The sequence below is a fragment of the Chroicocephalus ridibundus genome, chromosome 15 (assembly GCF_963924245.1).
Source record: "Chroicocephalus ridibundus chromosome 15, bChrRid1.1, whole genome shotgun sequence".
NCBI lineage: Eukaryota > Metazoa > Chordata > Aves > Charadriiformes > Laridae > Chroicocephalus > Chroicocephalus ridibundus.
The window spans coordinates 4315894-4335388 of record NC_086298.1 but is presented as its reverse complement, the minus strand read 5'-3'; the positions used below and the strand labels follow the sequence as shown (position 1 = coordinate 4335388).

At 52.3% G+C, this 19495-nt stretch overlaps 1 protein-coding gene across 1 annotated transcript in view; it reads left to right on the top strand.

Annotated features, from left to right (window-relative positions):
- Positions 1–19495, top strand: part of ASTN2 (astrotactin 2) — a 374972-nt gene that overhangs the window by 145793 nt on the left and 209684 nt on the right. The window contains exon 7 of the mRNA XM_063352726.1: positions 9792–9959. Coding sequence (XP_063208796.1) covers positions 9792–9959 — 168 coding nt within the window. The remainder of the gene's footprint in view (positions 1–9791; positions 9960–19495) is intronic.

Below are 19495 nucleotides of genomic sequence, written 5' to 3'. Positions count from 1 at the left end.
GGCGGGGAAAAAGCCCCACCAAATGTCTCCAGCCTCAGAGGAAAGCAGCTTTTCCCCTCCCTGCAGCGAGCAACGGCGTTGGGGAAAGAAGCTCCCGAACCCGCTGGAGTCGCAGGATGGGAACTGGGAGGGGAAGGACTGGGACCAGAAGCCAACTGGCAGCCGAGGCTGGGAGGATATATTCCAAGCAGCAGTATTAATAACCAGCCTGTCTCTGTTGCCCTTATTTCTCTCTCTCGGTTTGTTTTCTTCCTTTTGTTCATTTGATGGGGTTCCCCCCACCCCTCCATCCCTGGCTCCTGTGAGCAATTACTGCCTGGTTTGTACAGCTGCTCTGCCTTCATTTAACGGGGTGGCCGCATCCGGGAAAGGCTGGCAGAAGCTGGCGAGGGCGGGCTGGGGGCTCCTGCCTCCCAGGAATGGGTCGCTGCCTCCAAATCCTCCCCGAGGATGCCCCGGGGGGAGCATCCTCCCCTCCCTGCTGCTGCTCCGGGGCGTCGCGTTTTGGGGCAGCGTCACTCTGAGCTGAGCGGAAAGCGTCGTTCTGATTTCGGAGATGGCTCGGATGTATAGAAATAGTGGCTTTTATGAGGATGTGGAAATGCAAAGCATTATTTAGAGGACCCTTAGCAGTGCCAAAGGGGGGAAGAAAGGAAATAGAGTCCCTCCGTCTGAGCAATAAAACCCCTTATGATTATGTGAGCCACTCAGCTCTATACATTCAATAGTTGATTTTGGGTTGTTTTTTTCTTTTTTTCCCTTTTGTTGTAAGTAATCAGTCAAAAAGTAGAGCTACAGCAACGGGAGCGGCTTGCGGGGAAGGCAGGGCTGGAGAAAGGTACCCTGGAGGACTCAGCCTGGAGTGTGTCCTTGCTGCACAACACTTTGAAATATAGTGTCAATTAAAGCTTCCCGTTTTTACAGCCTGCGAAGACGTTATATACGGTGTGGGTGGATGTTTGTATCTGGATACTTTAGTGGGAGAGGTAGCTGAGATCCTCCGGTGCGTACAGAAGGAAGCCAGAGCTACATTTAGCCAGGGGCTTGTAGGGCTTCGTTTTATAAGTGGAAATAAAGTAAAGGGCATAAAGCAGGTTTTCTGCCGCTTCAAAGACATCTCAGGGCATTCGCAACCTCCATCCCTCCTCTTCTGAGACGTGTGCAGAGGGATACGTTGGTGATCCCTTTGTCTGGAACGTCGCTGGGCTGCAGGCTGGCTGGTGGATGGGGGTGAGGAGCAGGGGCACCGTCTGCCCCGAGCCCCCCGTCTTTCTGCCGCAGCTCCTGCCAGCGCAGCTGAGCTCCCCCGGGGTGGGCATTGTCCTGTAGGCAACGGGGGAGGAGGGCGAACACGGTCCCACCCCGTGCGAAGCCAGCGAGAGCAGCAGGAGGTGGAATTGCCACTGGAGACAGTGATTCTGCCCCTCTACTCCGCTCTGGTGAGACCCCACCTGGAGTCCCGCGTCCAGCTCTGGAGCCCTCAGCATGAGAGGGACACGGACCTGTTGGAGCGGGGCCAGAGGAGGCCACGAAGAGGATCCAAGGGCTGGAGCCCCTCTGCTGTGAGGACAGGCTGAGAGAGCTGGGGGGGTTCAGCCTGGAGAAGAGAAGGCTCCGGGGAGACCTTAGAGCCCCTTCCAGTCCCTAAAGGGGCTCCAGGAAAGCTGGGGAGGGACTCTGGATCAGGGATTGTAATGACATGATGAGGGGCAGCGGTTTTAAACTGACAGAGGGGAGATTTAGATGAGATATTGGGAAGAAGTTCTTTGCTGTGAGGGTGGTGAGCCCCTGGCCCAGGTTGCCCAGAGAAGCTGTGGCTGCCCCATCCCTGGAGGGGTTCAAGACCAGGTTGGACAGGGCTTGGAGCAACCTTTCATAAACCCATAAACCCATGCTGGCTAGGCCTGATCCCCTGCTTGTCCATTATATGACTTGTAATGGCATTTAAGATGATCTGCTCCATGACCTTCCCTGCTATTGAGGTCAGACTGACAGGCCTATAGTTTCCTGGATCCTCCTTTCTGCCTTTTTGGAGATGGGTGCTACATTTGCTACCCTCCAGTCCATTGGGACCTCCCCAGCCTGGTCTGGTGGGAGGTGTCCCTGCCCAGGGCAGGGAGTTGGAACTGGATGATCTTCAAGGTTCCTTCTCACCCAAACCATTCTACGATTCTGTGAGACCATGCGTTGGGTTTAAGTGACAAGGTGGTAGAGTTGGAGGAAGATCTTTGTGGCTTTTTTTTTTTTTTTTTTCCTTTTTAAGCTTCATGCATCTGCCCGTCTGAATGATGACGTTCTGTGGTTGTCACGCAGCTGATCAGTAATTGTTTCATCTGAAGATTATTTCCTACCTTCCCCCCACCACTCTTTCTCCGAGACGCCGGTGGAATTGGATGCTGCTATTAGCAGCTTGTGTTAATTTTCCCTGAAGATTGCTGGAGCTCTGCAGACTGCAATTGTTGGACTTGCAACAACTTCTCATTTTGGTTTTAATTAAATGTGTTGCTTTAAATTGTTTGCTTTTGACATCTCCTGCTCAATCTTCTGCAGCCCTCAGAGGTGACCCGGCATTAGTTTGTGTCCTCAGGCGCTCAGCACGTGCTGCGCATGCGGCCGCGGAGAAATGAGCAGCAGGAGGTGGGGGACCGGCTGCCTCCCTGTTCCTTTTTACAGTACAGAAAAGCTGGAGACTCTCTTTGATTTACATGGGAAGCACCCCAGGTTACACCAGAAGGATGGAGAAAGGGATCCGACCTCAAAGGCATCTCTCTGGGTTTTTGGAGGGATGCTGCCACTGGGGCAGTGGGGTCTCCAGCTGGTCCCAGCCCCACCAGCCCCATCTGAAATCAGGGAAGGGAATTTGCTGGCTTGAAATGAGGTTTTTCTTGTGCTGCGTCCTCCCCCTGGAGTCATTTTGCTGCAGAGGTGCCCGTTTTGCCGTACGGAGACCCGGGTCAGGGCTTCGGCAGAAGCAATGCTTTCCCTTTGCAGACTCGGTGCCAGATCTGTCTGCCCCCGTTTCTGGGAAGGTGACTGTTTTTTTGGGGGGCAGCTTTACAGATTGCATTCAGTTCTGTCAGCTCTAAATCACCGGGTCACCTCCGTGTCTGCATTACAGCTTACTCCTGTTGCCGTGCCTCTTTGGCTGGCAAGGAGATGTGAGCAAATGGCTGCAGCATTACCAGACATGAACTCTAAATATTAACATCAATTTATAAACCGTATCAGCATGGATCAAAGGGATTCCAAGACGGTTTTACGGCGTGAACGCTCTTTGCATGAAGAACTAATAAGATTCTGGAGGCTGAAGTACATCATGTTTTTACCGTGCCTTTGACAGGCTTGTGATCCCGCGCTCAGCAATTCCCCGTGCCGGCCGCGTGCCTCTTCCTTTCTCCTTTGCAGGATTCATCAGAGCAAAGCGGGGGGACTGGCGTTGACGTTTGGATGGTGTCAGCGGGGGCCCGTTCAGAGCTGGGAGCTGTTGCATCCCGAGAGAGGCAGGATGCACCCACCGCTGGGGAGGTGGCATCTCCCAGCACCTGCTGAGCTTCTACCAACACCATTTACCCTCCAATTTGGGAGAGATGGTGAGAGAAGACTGCAGTAAGGCACGATGTCTTTGACCAGCTAACCTGCTCCCTTCCTAGATGGAGGGATGCAAACACTGGCTCCTGCACCTGCATCAGGAGACCCTGCCCGCTTGCACCACGGTCGGTTTGGCTTAGGCCACTCTTGCTTTCGCACAAGAATTCATGGGAACCCTGCAGCAGCAATGATGCCGCAATGCAGCGAGGATTTTTGGAGGCTGCATAGCTGGGAACGTGCTGCTTCACTTCATCGTTCTGCCGACAAGTAGCATTGCTGATGCGCAGTCTCTCGGTGAGTGGGTGGTACCTCGCCCCGGTCCCGTGGCGTATTAACTTTGCACGTGCTGCCTCTTGGCTGTGTTTTCTGATGTCCTGGGAAGATGTTTGGTCTTGGTGCTGTCTGAAAAAAAATCACCATTCACACACACTTTATATTTTTGAAAGCTTATCGGAACTCCTCCTTCATATACTTTGTGATGCGATTAGATTTAGGCTGGATTTCCCCAAACCCTTGTCCAACATCTAGGGAGCATCGCTGAGAAAGTGCCTCAGGCTGGAGTGTGGGAGTTGGGAGATACGGAGCATTAAGGAGAAGCTTTTCTTTAGGATTCTAATTTCCGTCTCAGCCATTGCTGGCCCAGATGCCTGCTGAGGATGGAGATGTGCTGTTACTAACGCCTGCGCAATTATATTGTCTGATAATGCCATGGGAGAGCTCGTTGCAGCGTGAGCTTGACCACAAGGCAGGGGTGGGAAGATGCCATCCAGCTTGGGTTTGGGGAAAGGTGGCCAAGTCATCACCTGCTGAATGAAGTTAAATCCGTGCGCTGCTTGTCAGAAGTTCCGCCCTGGCGAAATCAAGACTGACTGCCAAGAAAACCCAAAGAAAGAGTCTGTCAGAATTATCAAGAAAGTGCAATTTAACAATTAAAATGTAACCCTGCTCCTCCCACGGGAAAGATGCTTCGAGTCTGAGCTGTAATTACATACAGATTTGTATCAGTAATTTGCTTCTGCTTTGCCAGAGCGCAAGAGCTGTGGCAGGACTGACGGCGTTTCGAAGGGCTGGGGGTCTCTGGGTTTGATCCTCAGAGGGTCGGGGGCGCTGGCGCGAGCGGCCCATGTGTGGGCTGTCCTTCGGCTGCTGAAAATACATCCCCGAGTCAAGCACCGTGTGCGGTGTTAACTGTACGCGCTTCGGCTGATGGAAGAGTAAATGAAAGGCTTGTCTGTAGGCTTTTGTTGTTTTACAAACTTGCTCTCATAACTTAGGCATTTCATCTTCTTCAAGAGAGAAACCATTTGAAAACCAAGACGAAGTGGATACCCTGAGTTTCATCCCGGTGGGATACTATCCTTGGTTTCAATGTAGAATGAAGAGTTCGACTTTGAAGAATTTAAATTATTCCAAAATTTCCAAGTTTGGCGCTGAGCAGGAGTGGGGTGGTAAAGCTGAGCACCGCGTTAGTCTGCGGGTGCGATCCTGCACCAAGCCCGGTTTCCAGGCGTAGGTCAGTATCTGCGTGTCCTGGAAATCCAGGGTCTGGCTGGCTCTTCTGCACTTTCTGAAAGAAATTTAAGAAGCAGAAGTTTTCTTTCCCTGGGACTGGGACAGGAGAGTGAGAGCTGATCAATGGAAAGAGCTGATAGGGGAGGAGTTGTCTTTTTGGGAAACATTCTTTCAAGTTTAACAAGGGGAAAAAAAAATCTCTAAAGAAATCAAATAGGTTTATTCTTTGTACCTATGGAATGGAGCAAGAGGGATAATCCTTCCTCTAGTGTTAAAAAAAATAATATTCTGTAACAGGATTATAATTGTACGATAGTCTAGGGATGGATACATTAATAGCAACCTGTAGTATGACCTCCCATGGCTTTCCAACAGAAAATACTAATTTTAGATGAAAGGGAGTTTCATTGGCCAAGATACAGTGAATGGACCAGAGAGGACAAAAAGAGCAGAGGGAGGAAGAAATAGAAATTCTTCAAAAAAAAATTATTTTTTGATCTCTTCCCTTGAAAACAAGAGAGAGAGAGAGAGAAAGGAAGAGCCAAACCCTTTTGGCTGCCTTTTGGATGCTTTGTTCTTTTCCCTTGTTAGATATCTCTTCTGAGCTGTTTTATCCTGTTGTGTTCTGGAAAATGATATTTGAAATGTCAAAACTTCAAGCCTCTTTTGTCAAGGCTTAAGCAGTTCCTCTGAACTTTGAAGGAGACCCCAGCATGAGAGACATGAACTTTTGATGCTGCCTTAACTGATCCGGCTTTGATCAGTGTTGGAGAAGGAAGGAGGGGGGAAAAATACACACGTGCAAAAACCCAAACAAATCAATGCCCTGAAGTGCTGGTGGACCTCGTGGAGCCGGGAGGTGGTTGTGTGGCCGTGTACTGATGTTCTCCGTGTCACTGCAATGCTATTCGTAAAGCCAACAGTGCTTGAGGGACATGTCCTGCAACGGGGGTTCCTGGAAGGTGGTGGTGGTGGGTGGAGAGCTGCCGTTTTGCTGCTGTATTTCCTTGTTTGGTTGATGGTTGCTTTACCCTGAGACCCAAATGTCTGTGTTTAAGGGGGATTTCACCAAGCTTTTGAGTGGGAAGCTCAAAACTTATGTGTAGGAGGACACCTGGGAGCGGGCAGGGTTGGCAGCAGAGGACAGCGGGTTGGACGGTCTCTCCACGTTTCTTCAGAGAGTGTCTCTGCTGGGATCTGCTCCCCGGGATCCACAGGCAGCAGCTGTAGGTGTGCTTCAGGCTGGGTGTGGGGGTGATTTGGTGGGGCCTGAGGTCCTCGAGGCAGGTTTTCAGAGGGTGGTTGGGAGCGGGGTCTACCCCCCGCTGCCCTGGTGGTGTGGGCCCCTCAGGTTCCCCGTCATCCCCTGTCCCTCCTCCTTGATTTCCCTCCGTTGAGAGAATGAGCGTTGGTGAAAACAAGCCTGGCTGATGTTCCCGGCAAGCTAAAGACGTTTGAAACGGCTCCTGCTTAAAAAAATGTTTGTTCTTGGTAGTTTCTAACAGGATTTGATACTCAACCTGCCCTTTCTGGGCTTTTCAAGATGGTTTTGATAAGCGCGTGCTGGTGACTGTTTTCTATGTGTGGATTCTTTGAAAATAAAGAGAAAAATTGTGTGAAAAGGCTTTGAAGTCTTCAGAATTTTAGCTTTCAAAATATTTGTAAAACGCCTTTTCCTGTTATTTTTTTTTCCCAGGCAAGCTATAAAGGGATCAAGGTTGGGCTGTTTGTTTGTTTGTATTTTCAATGGGAGTGAAGGTGATGAGAGCGTCTGCGAACATCTCTCAAAACCTTACCCAGCTGAGCTGCAACACACTCAGCTTCAAAGATGTGAGGAGTTTCCTTGCTGGAAGTTGTCCCCTCCCTCCTAGGAAGGAAGGAAAGTGTTTACAATTAACTAAAACCTTTAATTTCCCTAGGTTTAGTTTGTTTTTTTTTTTTTTCTTGGACTGGAGAAGAAAAGCCTTTATTTTACACTGAACTTGGATTCAGGGATTTTGAATTAAAATGGTTTGGTTTTTTTTTTTTTCCTTAAAACTCGTGATATTGAGGATGATTTCTCAGTCAGACTTACTGAAATCCGAAGTAGTAATTCATCTTGAAAATACCGGGACTTTTCTTTTTTATTTAAGTTACCGTCGCATTATATTTGGGAAGGTCTTTCTCTGTACAGAATATGGCAGAGCTTGATCAATTTGCAGATGCCTTTCAAGCTTCCCAAATTGGTGGCGTCACGTGGACACCAGACTTCTGCTGCAAGGGACGTTGTTGGCTCCTGGCCAGGTGTCACATTTTGGTGTTGATTTAGGAGGTACTTCCATAAGTAGATAATTTGGGGGTTTTTATGCTTCCAGCAGCAAACAGGCCGGGTTATCCAAAGAAAATGGAAATTTAGCAGCAAGGCCGTGAATGTACTTCCTCCTCCCGGAGGAGCTCAGCACGTGGGGGTGGTGGGGAGCTCCGGAGGTCACCCCTCCATCGCCCACCCCGACCGTGGGGTCCCCTCCCTGGAGCAGCTCCTGGGCCAGATGCTCTGCCAGCTCGAGTCACCTTCATCTTTATGAATACTGATTATATGACTATTTTATGTCTGATTTGCTTCTGTGGCTGTCAGGCTGGCTGTATTTTAAGTAGAAGTGGGGTTCATTAAGTGGGGATTTAATCAGAGAGCTGGTGGTTTTGCTCTTCAGTCTTTGGGTGCGGAGGGAGTTGTCTGTAGCTGAGCCTCAAAATGTGCTTCCGTGCTTCCCAAGGCTCGCGCTTTGTTAGGGAACTACAAAAGTCGGGAAGAAGGCAAGATTGACAGGTTACTACACAGACACCTACCCGTAAACAGTAAACACTCCCCATGGCGGCACGACGCATTTCTGTTTGGTAAAATAAACTGGTGATAATTATCATTGGTATTTAAAGCTATCTTTAAATATTCATGGCAAAGAACGATAATTGGAAAAAAAAAAACAAAAATTACGTGGCTCTAAGGTGCTTCTTTGTGCTGAGCGTTCCCACGCGCTCCGCTGGTGCTGGGGAGTTTAGCCGGCAGTTTCCTGCTGCCGCGTGCCTGATTGAGATGTATCCTGCAGCCGCGGTGACGCGGGCTCCTGCCTTGCTGCGTCTCCGGAGCAGCTGCATCCTCGACGTCTGGTTTTCATTTGCTTGAACAGTCAGTAGCTTGGCAGCCTCCGTCGGCTTTGGGCATGGAGATGCGCCCGTGAATATGTTTCTGGTGTAGAAAGGGTGTGAGTGTAGAAGATTTGAATTCATGTGAAATTAGGGCCCGGATTTGTACGGTGCTGAGGTCGCAGGATGCCTGAAGATAGGGTTGCTCCCTGGAAAGCTTGAGTTCAAGCTTTGCATTTTTTAACCTGTGCATGGATAATGCGGCACAGGATAAGGCTTAGAAGGGCTCCTTCTTGCTAAAGTGCCCATGATTCTCTTCAAAAGGAAATCAGGAGTTTGTGTTCAAGCAGGTTCGTGTGGGGTGGATGCTGCTATGGGGTTTTTGTCCAGTTTTTTTAATCTTAGCTTTCCTTGAGCTAAGATCTCATGCAGCGCTTGGAAAAATAATGTCCCAGCCCTTTACTAAGTGATACAATCCCTGAAGTTTCATGAAAATACACACCCTGAATCTGTAGACTTGCCATCCTTGGATGATTGCTAGGAAGGATTTAATCTTCAGATAATGGATGCAAATTCTGCTCGTGTTGGCAAGTCCTGGTGCTCAGTGGAAGGGTGGCTGGGGGTTCCTGGGCTACCTGGCAGTTCCCCTTGCCCAGTCCCCTTTGAAGGTTTCTCCTCCCCTGGTTTTAGGAGCTTTTGCCCTGGTAACTTTTGCAAAACACCACTTAATGGCAGAGGTTTTTTGGGCTCCCCTCTGATCTGTGCGGCGCTATTATGGAGGCAGTCTTATAATCAATGTAATTGAAGATCAGAGTTAATGAGGACCTCTGTGCCTGCAAAATCCCCCAAGCGATGTTGGGCCTCAGATGTTAGATAAGGAAATGATTGGGCTGAACTGAAAATCTATTTGGCTAATTAGATGATGCATATTCCCAGGTGCCAGTGGGGAAAAATACATTTCACAAAATAAAGAAACGTAAGATTTTGTAAGAAAAGGTTTTTTTGGCAGGAATTTGCTTCTAACTCTCAGGAGTGAGAGGGTGAGGGAGTGTCTCTGATTCGAGACCGCTCAGACGAGTAGTTGGGTGTTGGGCCAATTCACTCACCTTCAACTAAAGAGATGAAGTGGGAACAGCCCGTGCTGCCGCTGCCCCTTGGTGCCCTGACCTGGCATCCAGGTGTCTCGTGGAAACCACCTGCATCAGCTGGGCAAGCCATGCTCCGATCGGATGGATCACAATAGTTACATTGGTCCATATTTCTGCAGAGATCCAGGAATCAAATCCAGTGTCTCATGATGCTGAGTAGGGTAGGGGTAGGGCGGTGTCTGGGCAGAGGAGTGTCCCAGCTGGTGGACCATTCGTTGGGGGATATTCATATGGAGTGGAACGGTCAAATTAAGTTCTTTGGGTCTGAGTGTTGGTGAACTTGGTGTTATTTCACTGATCCCAACATTGCAGCAGCTCCTGAAGAGTAGAGTGTTCTGGTATTGGGCCAAAATGCATGTTTGGTTTTTTCTTTTTTCTTTTTACACTCACCTAAACCTAACACACTCTTTTCCCACCCTCCAGGCAGCAGCTTCGTTGTGAGCGAGGGGAGCTACTTGGACATCTCTGACTGGCTTAATCCAGCCAAGCTGTCCCTCTACTATCAGATCAATGCCACGTCCCCCTGGGTGAGAGACCTCTGTGGACAGAGGACCACTGATGCCTGTGAACAACTGTGTGACCAAGAGACAGGTAAGGGAGGCCGGGGAAGAGTGAAGACCTTGGAAAGCTTGGAGATGAGAGGGAGAAGGTTTGTCTCTGGGTATTTCGATGCCCGCTCGGCTCACTTCTGCCTTAGCCTGGTGTTTAGGCATGGAGGACCAAGAGGTTCCAGGAGCGTCACACAGTGCTGACCCCCATCAGCAAAGTAGAAAGAAGGTGGGCACAAGAATGGGGATTTGAAATGGTGGACCTGTCAGTTCTTTGGTGTGGCAACTGCAGGCACATGGAGTTTATCTCCTTCTAAGTAGTGCTATTTTGCTGTCAAGTCTGGAAAACCTACTTGTGAGCTTGCCCCATCTCCATCCCTTTTCTTTTTTGACCATTCCACCACAGTCCACCACATTTCCCATTCGTCCTCCTGCCTGATGGTCACCTAGGTCACATCTCCTCCAGTCCTTCCTTCTGGAGTTGCCGGGTCTGCCATCTTTCGTCATCTGTAAATGACCTTTTTGCTGAGCGTGTTCTGCTTGCGTGTTCTGTCCCAGTGAAGCAGTGGCCAGCCCTGCTGGGACTCTGAGATGTGGTGCTGGGCAGAGAAGTGTCACCTTTCCTTCTGGCCTATGTCCTTCTGGGTGACAAATGGGGATCTGGAGTGTGCGGTGATCCGGGAACACAGAAGCAGCAAACATGCAACTAGTGAAGGCAGGCATGGGGTGTGCGCGGGTGGGAAATAAGTCTGTGACCCCAGCCAATGGGTGGCCCTCAGGAGTTGACATCTCAGCTGGTGTGGGTGACATGACCATGCATGGGAAGGTGGTTCAGGGACTGTGCTGTTTTTTTTGTGATGTGGGGTGTGCGTGCCCTCTGCAGCAGTGAGCATTGCTCCTGCTCCCCAGTGCCTCGCCGCGGGTGGGATGCCTTCTTGGTGGCGTGGAGACAAGCGGCCGTGTCGCTCCTGGCATGCTCTGCAACTAAAGAGCCTGCAAAGCCCCCCTGTCTCGTCGCAGAGACAATACTGTTCCCAGGTTCTCCGGGTGACCCCCTTCCCTCCTCTCCTGGCAATGAGAGTCTCTTCACCGTGTGTTTGTGTATGAGACTCGTGGTCGGGGTAGGGACGTTGGTTTCTGGTTTTGATGGGGGGGTTTGAAGAGGGGTGGCTCACAGAGGAGAAGGCTTTTTCTAAGCCTCCTTCTGCCATGGACTGTGCTGTTAATACATTAATAATGAGAATTCCTCCAATTATGAGCGCACCATGGGCTGGTGGGGGTGACCCTGTTCTCATCCCTCCCTGCTCAGCTGCGATGCAAATACTGAACTTGGTTTCAAAACCCCTTTTTCCTGGTCAAGGCAATGTTCTCTTCTTAGCACTCCTGTTCCTCAAGGCTTGTCTGCACGGGGGCACTGGCAGGCATCGCTGCAGCAGAATAATTACGCTGGATGAATTCCCCATGTCGATGAGCCCTGGGCATCACCTACAGTCCCAAGGAGGGCTGGGAGGTGGCAGCAGCCACCTCGGCAGATGGAGATGGTGCAGGAGGAGGCTCTTCTCATCCAGATGTCGCTGAGCAGAAGGATGGTTTCGGGCATCGGTGAAATGCAGCCACCTCAGCGGGAGAGGCAAGACGTGTTCAGCTGTCCCCTGGTTCAGGGGAACAGGAGGGAAAAAATCCTGCCTCCAGCAGAAACCGTGGGGAGACCGTATGGAGCCAGACCGTGACTTCCGCATCGGAAGAGCCCCGTGGCTCTGCTCGCCAGCCCCGCACCGTCCTTGGCACCAAGCAGGGCTGGTTTCATCCTCACGCAGCCTCCACTGTGAGGAGCGGCTGCTCCCTCGAGCCGGCCCAGCTGCTGCTCCCCCCGCGTCCCCCGCTCGCCCGAGCAGCTTGTGGCTCTCGCTGGATGCCCCACGCTTGAGCAGGATGTGTCAGATCTCGTTTGCAGGGAAGGGAGCGATGCTCGTTAGCCCAGGAGGTGCTCTGCTCCAGCACCATGCCGGATCCCGACCTCGCCAGCTGCTCTGCAGCTCCCAGCCCCGGTTCCCATCCTCCCTGCTGTACCCGTGATGGGAGGCGAGGGCAGAGCAGCCTTGATCTCAACCTTAGGTTCCTCATCCAAAATCCGTCATTTGGCTTCTTCCCTCTCTCTCCAGCCTGGGATTTTGCACGTGGATAAAGCAAAAGCTTTCTCCTCTCTATGGCAGTTGGATCCTCAGGGGCAGAGCAGGACCGGCCCATGGGGCTGCTCATTTTTGGAGCCTAAATCTAAGACCCCTTTAAGAGGTCCAAACTTCACAAGAGCTGAGCAACCACCCCCTGAAAATCAGGCCTTTGGAAGTACCTGCTTGACACCCTGCCCCAGGACGTAGCCCCAAGCACCAGTGATGGTCATCACCGTTGACCAGGCTTTATCTGGTGAGAAGTTTGCATGCCAGGCTGGGAGCAGACTGTAACTCCGTGATACACTGCATGTATTTTTAGATTTATTTTTATTAATGTCATTCTATTTTTAAGGGTGATTTATTTTTATCACCGTGAGAGAGGCAAGCTTGTGGTTTTACTGTGGGACGTAAATCCTGCCTAGATTTCAACCTTTTCAGGTCAGGGATTTTATCATCTCTGTGAGCATCCCAAGGGATGGGTGCTGGGGGTTTCCCCTGCCCTCTATCCTCTCGGGCTGGGCAAAGAGTCCGTGAAGAGGATGGACCGAGGTTTGTCCTTTCTGGAGGATGAAGGCCCGGAAGGTTTCTCCTGTGAAGAGCAGCAGGGACAACCTTGAGGTCCTCCGGCATATTTATAGCTAATCTGACTTCAGCCTTCTCCTTGGAGCCACTCTCCGTGGCAGCGTGGGTGCAGCTTTGTCCCCAAGCGTCCTTGTTCCGTGGTGTAGGTAGACCTCTGTGGGCAGGACTTTTCCTCGGCAGCAGTGCCTTGGGCTTCTGGCACATGAGGCCCCAGATCACGTATGCTCTGTCTGGTGAGACTCAAGCTCTTGCCTCTTCCCAGCACTGAAGACCTCTTCTGGGCTGGAGTTCTATAGAAGATCTCTCCATCCAACGTGCTGACTCATGACTCCAGCCACCAAGTGCTACTTCAGTATGAATAATAATCCGCACTGAAAACCGAGGCTCTGAAACGCTAGGAAATGCCAAAATACATTTTGCTTGCCTGACCTTAATTTGCCTTCCCTTGTGTCTTTGCCGTGTGACTCACTCTTTAATTAAATGATTGCTGCCCCCCTGACAAATTCCAAACCAGCCTTGCAAAGCACCAGCTCATCAGAGCTTTTCAGAGGGAGCACCAACATCTGCACACGAGCGAAATATCGTCGTTCTCCTTCCCCCCTGCCTTGGAAATGGCCAAGCCGTTTGGTCTGGTGTGACTGCAAATATATAAATAAATGGATGCTGCTGAGCATCTTCCCCCTGCAGGTATTACAGTGCCCCAGCTGCCATGTCGGAACGGGAACCTCTCCTGGGAACCACGTCCCAGGAACCTCTCCGGGGTCAGGATGTGGTCCTTGGCTGAAGAGGATCATCCAAAACTCTCCATCCTCTTGGCAGGTGTTGACTGTGCAAGAACGGGGAAGGTTTGTCGTCTTCTGGGACTTGCAGTCGACTCTTCTTGCTCTCTGTATTTCGCACAGATGTGGAGAACGTTGCCAGTGCTGCCACTCGTACCACGCGCTGGGACACCTCTGCGTAAAATCCAGGAGTGCTCGTTTCTCGCTGGCCTCCCTTCCCAGCACCGCTAACGTTTATGAGAGCATCCCTCTTCGGCGGCATATGCAAATTCTGATTTGTGAGCACAATTACCTGCTTTGTATGCACAAAACTGATTCACTTGCACATTCGGCGGGCATCGCTTAAGAGACCTGCTGGAGAATCAGTCCCTTAGGGCCAAATGCTGGAAAAAACAGCCTCTGATTTTGTGCTGTCAGGCTTGCTGGAGCGGTGGCATAAATGAGATGGATAGCTACCTTGATTAGCAGGTGCAAAAGTGTTGAATTCCACACACCCCCCCCACCCCGTTCTATAAATCAGGCACTTCTCCATTGAAATTCTCTCCTTTGCATCCACAATTTATGGTACCACCCCCCACTAAAGCAATAGGCACGGGCTTGTAAGGATCAAATGAGATGTGGTAGTGAAGGGTCCTTTCTGGAAATTGGCAGGAGTTTTTTGGGTTTTGTTTTTTTTTTTTTAAAGAAAAAAAAAGGTTTCCATCATCTTCCAAATGGGCTAGATTGTCACCAGAGCCGCAGATGGTGTTCCTGTCCGGGTACGACAGGGGCCTTGCGGGCAGGAGACAGATGAAAGTCATTTTTAAACAAAGCCATTTTTTAAAGGCAACCTGTTAAGGGGATTTGGAGGTAGCGGAGCTGAGCATGTAAATCAGGAGATGACCAACCTTGGTGAGGGTGTCTTTGTGTTTATGAAAACAGCCATTCTCTCCGATGGTTCAATTTAATATCATGCAGCTTTTGTGCACATCAAGTAATATTTGTTTGTTCTCGTGCACTTCTGCTGTTTTCGCTGTTGGAGGATCCTAGTGTCTTTATTGACTTAGACTTTTATAAGATGAGGTTCTGTCTCTCGAAGGTATGTAGTTTAATAACTTGGTCAAAAACCATGTAATATACGATTTCTTTTCATGTGGCGGCGCAGCGTGCCTCCTGTACCAGGCAGGGCAGGAGGCAGTTAACTCCCAAGCTAATTTAGCTTGGGGCTGAAGTGTTATACATAAACAGCAATCAAAATGCGTGCCTGCAAGGGGGCTGAGTTAAGGTTATCTCTGCTGTCTTTACACTCTCATTTTCTGCCATTAGAGTGTTTAATCCTGCAGCTGCTAATGTTCTTGTAATGGCATTTCTGTGCTTGTCTAAAGACCACGGAGAGGGGGGAAGAGGAATGAGTTTTGCGGTACGGAGCTGCTCCGGCGCCCATCTCCCCGGCTTGACCTGTCCCACCAGCGCTGTAGGAGGTGGCTTCTCACCCCTCTGTGGTCACTCTGGGACAGTGGTCACCCCAGAAGATGACGGCCAAGGTACGGCGGACCACTCTTGGACCACCCTGGGGACCTCTCGCTGCTTCCTCGTGTCAGCCGTGGATGTGTGCCCCGGGAGAGCTTCCTCGGCAGCTGAGCAGATGATAATGAGAATGAAATCCATGCAGAGCATAAACCCAGATGCAATCCTTGGAAGTTAAGCTTCCGCTTAAGTGCTGTGATGGATCTGGGTGAAGAGGGTGACTTGCAGCGGGGGGAGAGGAGGGATAACTGTCACATTAACCCAGGTTTTCCCTCCGCACTCTGTGTCAGGTTGGCCGGGCAGGAGCCACTTTCTCTGTCTCATTCCTCGAGAGCTAAACTGCTTTAACTGGAATTGTACTGCTCCTCGGGATGAAGCAGAAACTCAGGTTTGGAAAGTGCCATCCCCGAAGGCCAGGGACAGGAGATTCCAAGGACAAGAGAAGCTTTTCAGAGAGCTTCACCGGGAGCCGGTGCTGCCACTGCGGGTGTTGGAGGAGCCTCAGCTGGGGCCAAGCCCCACTCCAGGAGCAGCTCTCTGAAGACGCTTCACTTATTCTTTGAAGTTGGGAATTTAATGAACTATTAAGACCCTTGTTCGTCCTTACCTGTGTTTAATTTTCTCCAAATCTCTTTCCCAAAAGGGGACCTGGCTCTGCCGTCCCCCAGAGGCGCAGAAAACTTTCGGGAGGAGTTTTGTTGCAGGTATTTTTTGACTTTCCTCTCATCTGGACCTCTGTCGACGGAAACCCCGGCTCCAGCCCTGTGCAAACATGCGTCATGCCCCTTCCCTGATGAGCTCACCCTTGTCGTCGCACCGCTGGGAGCTGCTCCTCCCAGGGGACCTGCACTGGGGCACCCGAGCAGCCACCTCCAGCAGCCAGTTTGAGTCCGGCAACTGGGAGCACCGCTAGCAGATCATTCCGTGCTTTATTGTTTTTATTTAGGCCAAACTGCAGGCAGAGAAACCCCCATCTGGAGGAGGACTTGGTGGCTGAGATCTCTGGTGTGGTTCCCGGAGTTTGTGTTTTCCCTGGTAGGGTGATGGGAGGAGGGCTGGCAGCAAGGAGCGGTGTTGCTGCGGGGGGTGCTGGTGGCACCTCCCCGTGGGTTGTCACTCTCATCAAACTTTCTGCATCTGCTGGATGAAGAGGTTGTTTCTCTGCCAGGAGCTCAGAAACCTTTCACAAAGGATAAATCGATGCAGGGCTTCTTCCAGACGTGGATGAGACTCTGAGACTGTGACAGCTTCATTACGGGAGGTTGGTTGGCCGGCCATGGCCGTTGGAGGGATGGGGTGACTTGTGTCGATATGTTGGTGGCTTGTGCCATGCAGCTGGTGCTCAGGGCTGCTGCCGGTGGTCCTGGGCATTGCCACCACCTTGGAGGTGACATGTCAGGCAACAGGAGAGCTGGGGGCAGCATGGGGTGTCCTGCACATGGTGCATGGTGTCAGGAGGCAGCTCATGAGCCCAATGTGGGAGCACTCAGGTCCTCTCTGCCCCAGTGTGGGCTCCCGGACAGCAGCTCTTGCTGTGGGCAGTGGTGACAAGGGGACAGTGCGCTTGCTGCACACCAAGCTGGTGGCCAGGACAGCAGTGCCCGGGTGGGAGATGCCATTTGCACCTGCCTTTGCTCCTGGCGAGGGGAGTCAGGCCATGCAGCTCGAGCTGCTGGTGGGGGTGAAGGCTTTGCATCCCTGCAGCAGGAAAGGAGGGGGGACACTCCAGTTCTCCCGCCTCGGAGCAGGCTGGTAACCCTGGAGATGGCTCTGCGCTCACCCAGAAGAGAGGGGCTTTGTGCCGCAGCCCCGCAGCGAACACTGGTGCAGTCAGGGCTGGCGGGGAGGGCAGCCACCGCGCTCAACGGATGCCTCTGTTTGCTGAAAAATGCTTGGCCTCGGCTTGCTGCCCTGTGCCCACCTCCCTCTGCAGACCCTTTCTCCTCCTGTGCCATGGTGGATGGAAGGAGGAGACCCCACCTGGAGCACTGTGTGCAGCTCCAGAGTCCTCAGCACAAGAAGGACATGGACCTGTTGGAATGGGTTGAGAGGAGGCCACGGAGATGCTGGGAGGGCTGGAGCCCCTCTGCTGTGGGGACAGGCTGAGAGAGCTGGGGGGGTTCAGCCTGGAGAAGAGAAGGCTCCGGGGAGACCTTAGAGCCCCCTCCACTATCTAAAGGGGCTCCAGGAATGCTGGGGAGGGACTCTGGATCAGGGAGGGGAGCCATGGGACAAGGGGGAACGGTTTTAAACTGAAAGAGGGGAGATTTAGATTGGATATCGGGAAGAAATCCTTTGCTGTGAGGGCGGTGAGCCCCTGTCCCAGGTTGTCCAGAGAAGCTGTGGCTGCCCCATCCCTGGAGGGGTTCAAGGCCAGGTTGGACGGGGCTTGGAGCAGCCTGGTCTGGTGGGAGGTGTCCCTGCCCAGGGCAGGGGGTGGCACTGCGTGATCTTTAAGGTCCCTTCCAACCCAAACCACTCTATGATTCTATGGGTTGGAGGGACAGCTGCTGGGACACCAGCCGGGATGGGGACTCTGCACAGAGGACACTGGCTGGGCTGTGGAAGTGGTGCTGCGGCTTCCCGGCTCACTGGCACCGAGCGTGGTGTGCTGGGGCAGCCGTGTCCCCTGGTGTGTGTCCCCAGAGAGGAGGGCCTGCCCTGGGGTGCTGACCTGAAAAGCCAGGGCTGGGTTGAGCGTCGCTTGTGGTGGGAGAGGCAGCCCCGAAGCAGCGTGAGCGTGGATGTGCAGTGCTCACTCAGGGCAAAAGGTGCGTGTTTGTAGCCCTGCAGCCTCCAGGAACAGGCTGCCACCACAGCTGGGGCTGGGACTTGTCCCCAGGACTGTGCTGTCATGACAGCAGCATGGCCAGGGCACAGCAGGGCATCCCTCCGGGATGAAGGCAAACACTGGGATTGGAGGGGGAGAAGGGAATCATGGACACTGGCAGTGCCAGGAAAGGGTTGACGAGCCGCGGGTTTGCTCCACCAGTGCCAAATTCTCCCTGGCTCCTTAATTAAAAATGCCAATGACAGGAAAGAGCAGCTTCCCCGGGAGCACAGGGACTCCGGGAGCCTCTGCCTTGTGCTGCGCGCTGGGCGGGTGGATTGGGGCGTCTGGCAGCATTGTCACCGCACATCGACGCTCGCCCGACGGAGGCGATTACAGGGTTACCCCGGCAGCTCGTCCCGCAGCCCGGCTCTGCTGCTTGGCCAGGGAGGATGCGGGGGCAGCACCAGACCCCACTCCCGCTTCCAGCGTGGTGGGCAAAATGGAAGAATAGTTCTGCAACTTCCAGTTTAGATATAAAAAAAAAAAAGAGAATTAGAGCCTCCGGCTGTGCTGGTTGAGCCCCAGCAGGGGCGGGAGGGCTGTTTTCCTCCACGTAGTTGGCTTTGCAGCATGCCTGTGCCACTGGAGGTGATGAGCTCGGATGTGGCTCACATTAGATTCGTTTCCTTCAGGCATGAGTGAGCCCCAGCGTAGGCTATCCCTCAGCCAAAAGTCACGGATGCTAACAATGCTGTAGATGCTAACGATGGCTGCAGACTGCCCCTGCCCTTCTGCAGCTCCAGCACTAAAGCCAAAGTGAAGCCTGGGCAAGGTGAGAAGCCCTTTGCTGAGGAACGGGCAGAGGATGCTCATGTCTGCGTGTGGAAACCAGGTCGATGTGTCCTTAGTTTGCACCGTTCCTCCAGGTCAGGCTCCAGATCCTTCTCCGCTCCCAGCTGAGGGCAGGGGCAATGCCTGCAATGTCGTGGGGCTAAAGCAGGATGGAGCAGCACGGACACTTCTGCGGGTGGTGCGGGCCGTTCGGCTGAGCTGCCACCAGCCTCCACGGGGATGAAGGCACAGCAGGAGGGAGGTTGCAGGTGAGATGTGCCTGCAGTGTTTGGGGATGTGTCCTGCTGTTTCAGGCAAGGGTTCACCCTCCCCGAGGACAAACTGGGATGGAGACTCCATGTCACCTGTAATTACTCATGGCAGTGTGGTCTTTGATGAGATTTTGTGCAAGTGGAGAGAGGGGAGCAGGGGATGACGGAGAGCTGTGGGTGCTGCTGCGTGCCCATGGCCTCAGCCCTCCCCTCGCCCTTCCACATAGCTGCACGTGTCATGTGAATAACATACGTGTTTTCTGAGCCTCTCGCTAGAGCTACGATGTTCTGCTTTCTGCCTTATGCATCTTTTGTTAAATAAGACATTGGACATATAACATGGGACCTCCAGAGCTGAGCACCGGGATCCGCTCTCGCTAAAAATGAGTGAGCAGCGATCCCTCCTTTTGCTGTAACAGCTCAAAATTTGCCGTGGATTATCCGACGCCATTTGTGGGTTATGACTCCGAAGGAAGAGGAAGGACTGCGCAGCGCCTGCGCCTTTACCACGGGCAGGGTGCGGGTTGGTGGCGGTGGAAACAGGACGCTTGTCACAGCGGTTTGTAGATCCTGACTCATTTGTCCTCCCGCGGCAGCCCAGCGCTGTGCCGAGGCGCGCGCAGGGCCTGTGGAAATTGCGTCCGGCTTCAGGTGCGGTTACTTGT